Source organism: Loa loa (genome assembly GCF_000183805.2).
Source record: "Loa loa unplaced genomic scaffold supercont3.20, whole genome shotgun sequence".
Classification (NCBI taxonomy): Eukaryota; Metazoa; Nematoda; class Chromadorea; order Rhabditida; family Onchocercidae; genus Loa; species Loa loa.
Window position 1 is genome coordinate 2,633 of NW_018108200.1, and position 6,335 is coordinate 8,967.

A 6,335-nucleotide genomic window follows, 5' to 3' on the forward strand; every position below is an offset into this window, starting at 1 on the left:
AGTTTTTGTCACGGTTGAAGAAAATCGGCGACAACTTGTAAACTTGAACCTGGAATTAGTAAAATGTTATCCATCACCTGATCATGTTACTTAAATTGAATACTCGGCAAAAAATTTCCCAATGCTTTTCCCAGAACATCTCGATAAATTGTTGGCTGTTGCTGAACATTTCCAGTTAGTCAAAAAAAAAGTCAAAGTTAGTTGTAATTTAATTTGAGAATTTCAAAGTCATAAAGTCCCTACAGGTATTATAGTATCGATTCGTACCCTCCATCATATCGGTAATTTTTCAAATCGATTGAAAGAGATGTTGGGTAGATATAGTGGTATCGTCACTTCACATAGTATTTCAATAAATAGAAAAGGAGAAACGGGTTCTCTTTGTGACAGCACGGCATTATTTTTACGATGTCATTCTAAACATTGTCGCACTCCTTGCAGATATATGCCGTTTTTTTCCTGTTTATGCGTTCGAAGCGTTGAAAACGTGCGCTCGTTTTGAAATGCATCATCTAGCGATGAATTGAAAAATTCATTGTTGTGGAATTCGTTGCTCGTCTTTGGATCCTATCATTGCTATTGCAAAAGATCGTATTGTTTATGGTATCCACGAGATACCTCAAAATGGAATTTGGGAACTTTAATATCCAAAAATTCGACCTGCAATCATTAAAATGTCCCTTACGAAAATGGAAAATTGAGACTAGAAAAGGTAGGACAGAAACAGGAGAAGTACGGTAAGGTCAAAACTGTCACGAGTAACGGTAGCTATACGTCACTTCTATACAATTTGTCAAATGTTTAGGACGTGGTTCTTGAGTTTTATCGATCTAGCCCCAAATTTAAGTAGAAAATAAAAATTAGGTCGATTCTTCTTTATATATCACCTCCAATTATTTTTATTGTTATTAGTACTTTAACTGCAATCAAACATGGCGGAAGGCGGTAATGGGGATGAGAAGCATATTATGCCTCCTCCTCCTCCTCCTCCTTATAAATCGATCTATCCGGGAATGTTGGAAGATATATCGGACAAGTTCTCTGCGATGGACGGTAAACCGAAAATCAACAACGGTTTTACTGATGGTATATCACTCATTATCGAAGCTGTAGATTTAGCTGCTCGGCGTCATCGTCAACAGCGTCGAAAAGATGCCGCGCAAACCCCATATGTCAACCATCCCATCGGTAAGTGATTTCTAATGCTCACTTCAATCTTTATCACTTTTCATCCCTATCATTCTTTCATTTAATTTTTTGGAAGTTGTACATTTACTAACCATCGATTGTTTTTATTAAAGAAAAAAAGAAAAGGGAAAAAAAACTGGCAATTAATTTATTGGATTGTTTCCTCGAATATTTATTAACTTCTATAAATATAATTACTACATTCTAGGTGTCGCGTATATTTTGACAAGTGAAGGACAAATAACCGATACAACAACAATCATTGCTGCTATACTACATGATATTGTTGAGCATACAAAAACAACTGATGAAGAAATTCGGAAAATGTTTGGTGACGAGGTATTACTCGTTCGGTGTTAAAGAAGAAAAAAAGACGCAATTCTTGAAAAGTTTTTTTAGTCAGTTCTAAAAGAAATGGATGGAATCATTTATGCGAATTTATGTGCAAAAACCTCTGGAAAACCAAATTGTTTCTATGATATAAGTTTGGGGTACGCTCCAAACTTCAGTTACATGTTGCGCCCAAATATGCGTCTAAATTAATTAGGGATTCGCTCTTTTTTTCTTGATGTTTTTTTAAAAACTTGATTGCATTGAGATAGCAGATATCGTTAAAGAATGCACAATGGTTAGAAGTATGAAGCGTGAAGCAAGAATGAAGTCTGAACTGGAAAAGGCATCGAAACTGTCGCATAAAGTAAGCCGGAATCTTTTGGAATTTTTATTTCAAAACTTTAGAAAATCTTTCGAAATTATTCCAGTTTTTCAATGCTCTTAACATATTGGCCAACAACCGTTTGAGAAAACTCAATGGAAGGGTTAAACTCCACATCATATCAAATACTTTTTTTCCTCAATCTATTGTCTTCCTGCTATCGACTATTTGAAATGTTTTTTCGTTCTACCCATAATGATGGTTAAGATCATTACTGAAAAGTACAGGATTTTCCTAGATCAAGTTATGGAAAATAAGTAATTTCATGTTCAATGGATTAATAACTACGATGACACTAAGATGCGAACTACTTGCCGACCACAACTGTCTCATTTCATCTATCTTTAATTATACGGTTCTTCTTTCCAGTATTCACCTTCATCGCTAATATGTATCTTTTCGAAGTTGGATAAATTTCGAAACTGATTATTTCAGGCAAAACTTGTACAGTTGGCAGATAAGCTGAATAACATTCGCGATATCGAGCGCGGTACACCATTAGGCTGGACAAAGCAGCATGTAACAGAATATATTATATTTGCGAAGGATTTGCTATCGAAAATCAGAGGGATACATGGTCCATTGGAATCAGCTCTTGATGATATTATCAATAAACATATCAAGTAATTTACGTACATTTAGTTTATTCGATTTTCGCACTACTCCTATCCGATATTCATAAACGTTTCTATAATTGCAACACTATTTATTCAAGTGTAATGAGAAATAATAAAGTTATCATATTGGTCACTTAACAAGGGTCTTGATGGATTTCTTCGGAACTTCCAAAGAAAATGTTCAGCTGATGGAATTCGTATAGTTACTAATCCGATTTAGATGTGATGGAATTTCATATCAGATATCCTGTGCTTTATTTCAATGTTCTCTTTTATTTATCTTGGTAGGATAGGAAATATTTGTTTTAAAGGTACGGAATAAAAAGTCTTTATCTCTTCCATTACCATATCTAATTCGGCTATTAATTTGTGTCTTCCTGAAACTGTCCATTTTACGAAATTTCCTGATACTATTGATGCTATACAGCAATGACAGAAGGAAATCATTTCATTAATCGAAGACAACGAAGAATGTTACAAATATAAAAATAATCATGCCATAGCGTAATCCGTACTTCTAGTAATATCTTGTCTATATTTGCTGAATTTCAGGCAATAAAGGAATTTTTTTGCTAATCTTTGTAGATATTAACCTCCAGGTCACCTATCGCTTGCCATCTTAGCATTGTTGGTTCAGGATCTTAGCGAATAAATAATCACTTGAATTGTTTTGGAAGACTCATTACATTCATCATCGCTGATTTGACATTCGAAAACAACACTCAAAATATATCGGAAACATTTTCCGACCGTATTCATTTCTCATGTAGACGAATGATCATTACAAGATGATTGCATCAGTTGCAAGCAGGGAAATTGAAAAACTTTCCGATATCTACATTTTGAACTGTATCGCGATACATTGATGGAAAGGAGGCGAAAGCATCAGTTAGCAAATGTTGTGTTCATTGGGATGGTCCCGATGTTTCTTCTTTAGGCATTAATAAACAATACTGAAGATACTGAACGAATGTGTTGTTTTGACTGGATAAAGATTCTGGCAGGGAAATATATTCCATTCAACTTTTAGTTTGAAACGCTTATCGCAGAATCATTTCAAATGCATGTTGATTTCCGAATTAATTTCCAATTTATAAAATTCCTTTCTGATCTTTTTATCTTTGAAAAAAACCTACGATATGTAATGAAGAATGTCGGGAGATATTGCGCTAGTAAAAACCACGAAATGATTTTATATATGCTTTAAACAAATAGATATGTGGAAGAGGAATAACAAAGTACTTGATCTAGGCTTGTTTTGCTATTTCATTTTCTACTCTTGGCTGGACAATTGTCACAATCATCCAAAACTTTTAGCAAGTAGAAGATCCAATTTTAATCATACTTTAATATAACAGATTATGGTCCACCCGATGCTGCTATTGTTGTCCTTTTGTAGAACTTCAATATCTTTCAAGGTCTTTAATCAATTGCAGCACTGTCCACATGAGATATTCTTTTTATCCTCCATTCCATTCCCCTAACAAACTGCTGATAATTTTAAGTTGAAAATTGCTCGATTCCCTTAAAAAGTCTCATTCAATCGAAAGTCCTAACACAACATAACACGTAAAAGAAATTAGAATATCTCGGGAAAAAAAATTCAGCAAAATATAAAATAACTTGACCAGAAAACAGTTTACGCTTAGGTTACATAAGATTAGCAACGGAGAAACGTCTTCAGTGGTATAGCTTTTCCAATCACTCTCTTATCTTGTATATCATATTTATAAACTTTGTTATCACCGAACAATATCACCTTTCTTCGGCGGATGAGTATACCTAAAGAATTCAGAGCACTGATTAGAATAACTAACTGCTTATCAGTTAATTATATGACTAAAAACAATTGCCATGCGCTTTTTTTTATGTTTTTTAAAATTTTGTCAGAATTCTATGCTTACAATACAATCAAAGTATGACAAGATTTTGCTTAATCTGTGACATCTTTTAATAAAACTTTTAACCCCTTATCTTGATGATTTTTTAATTTCTCTTTATTTCAAAAAACAATTCTTCAGGTATTTTATGCTGAATGTTATACAGGTAGGTAAATTTTGCACAGTATTTTATCTAATTCGTATGATACTGTCTTTCTAATATCCTACAAATAATTTATTATACTATGGATACGGTAAAGTTAAAAAAGATTATAAGCTAAATTATTTTATTCCAATCTTTTGAAATAGGCTAACAGTTTAATTGCTAAGTTATTTTACCTCGAATTGGTTTCGTTGGGAAATTATCGAAATAATTTATTACATCATTCTGTAACGTAACACGATTCCAGTTCTCATCGTATGTTGCAAAATGATTACCCTAAAAATGAAAGCAAACAAATTGTTGTAACAAAATATTAGAAATATCTGCACTAAAAAAAAAGGCTAATATTTATAAGCTTTCACGAGTTACAATGAATGGTGAAATTGACGTACATGCTATTTGAAATTAGCATAAGGATGAATGTTCAGTACCGATACTGTAATGCTAATTAATCATTGGTAATACATACAAATGATTAGAAAGTATTTTGATATGTTAACTTCAGTAATGCCAATGTGTGCGAAAACAAAAGACTGAAGTATTTGTAATAGGAGGAGAATGGAAATGATCTGATTTGATATATATATAATGTCACATTTCATGGTAATCATTTCTTTCTCTAGTATTTTAATGTCCTCTCTTTCAGTTCTAATCTATAAATTAACGTTATTTGTTTCAAACAATACTAACCTGAAAATCAAAAACTTAAAATTTTTTTACAGAAAAAAAATTAATTGGAAAAAAAATCTATCACACTTACATTGATTAAAATCTGTGATCCTTCAAGCCATAAAAATGCGCCCATTGGTTTGAAATTTAGCGCAGTTGGCAATTTCTTTGGATAATTGGGTTGTAACACAAATTTCATTGTACTTCTATTCAAATGATATACGTAAACCTATGGAGATCTCTTTTTAATTTCAAAAAAAATTTTCATTTACAATCAGAATTTAAAAATATTATTCGCATTCATCCATTTAATCTTTGATCTTGTATTGAAGTTTTTTTTGGTGTATTTTAAATGAAGGAAAAAATAAAAGTTTCATTGCTAGGAATCACCATAACCTTTAGCAATTTATTTTTATCATCTAATTACTTAAATTTGAACCAAAATTAACAAAATTACCTAAATTCTTAATGTTTGAAATGCAACGAATGACGATAACCATCTGAAGTCACATTAAATTCCCAAAATTGAAAACTCGGGTTTGTTAATTTTGACGAGAGATTCAAGTGATTAAAAGATAAGTAAATTGATAATTAATACCATTTGCTTCATATACCAACTACTAATTATAATTCAATACCAACCACTAATTATAATTCAATAATTCTTCAGGTAAGTCAATTTTGTGCTAAGTCAAACTTCAGTTAAGTCAATTTAGCCTTCAACAAAAAGAAATTTGTAAAAATTTAATTGAAATATCAATATACCATTCTTTCATGAAATAAAAGTGTCTTATCCTCACGTGGATTTGACAATGCACCTTGGACAAACGGTGGCCCATTTGGAAAAAGATTTTTCAACAAATATTCTTTTCTAATACCTGTATTACCAAATTCATATACTTTATTACCACTGAACAAATAATTTGAACCATCAGCTGAAACCCATCAATATTATCTTTCCTATGGTACTATTCCAATGATACAATGATTGCAGTGTATCATCAATTTAAATGGAACCCATTATTGTAATTGGTACAGTTATTGATTGATCTGATCTGATAATCATATTCTTTATCATTTTGTACTATACCACTATAAGCATT

General features: G+C 31.8%; 2 protein-coding genes across 2 annotated transcripts; one reads left to right on the forward strand and one right to left on the reverse strand.

The window, feature by feature from the left end:
* The first annotated feature begins 435 nt into the window (after nt 1-435).
* On the forward strand, nt 436-2,770 carry LOAG_10172 (hypothetical protein). The gene is made up of 4 exons (XM_003145699.2): nt 436-1,188; nt 1,397-1,527; nt 1,787-1,885; nt 2,339-2,770. Exons 1-4 carry the CDS (start codon nt 933-935, stop codon nt 2,528-2,530), a joined length of 678 nt encoding a protein of 225 aa, XP_003145747.1. The 5' UTR covers nt 436-932; the 3' UTR covers nt 2,531-2,770.
* A 1,955-nt stretch (nt 2,771-4,725) lies between these two features.
* Nucleotides 4,726-5,431, reverse strand: LOAG_10173 (hypothetical protein; the record flags this gene model as incomplete). Its single annotated transcript, XM_003145700.2, has 2 exons — nt 4,726-4,839; nt 5,324-5,431. The coding sequence occupies 2 exons, from the start codon at nt 5,429-5,431 to the stop codon at nt 4,726-4,728; spliced, it is 222 nt and encodes a 73-aa protein (XP_003145748.2).
* Between the last annotated feature and the right edge of the window lie 904 nt (nt 5,432-6,335).

Bases quoted from the DNA above. Each gene is read 5' to 3' on its own strand.
- LOAG_10172 (XM_003145699.2), top strand. From the start codon at position 933: ATGGCGGAAGGCGGTAATGGGGATGAGAAGCATATTATGCCTCCTCCT. The intron at 1,189-1,396 runs GTAAGTGATTTC...ACTACATTCTAG, and splicing joins ATATGTCAACCATCCCATCG to GTGTCGCGTATATTTTGACA. The intron at 1,528-1,786 runs GTATTACTCGTT...GATTGCATTGAG, and splicing joins GGAAAATGTTTGGTGACGAG to ATAGCAGATATCGTTAAAGA.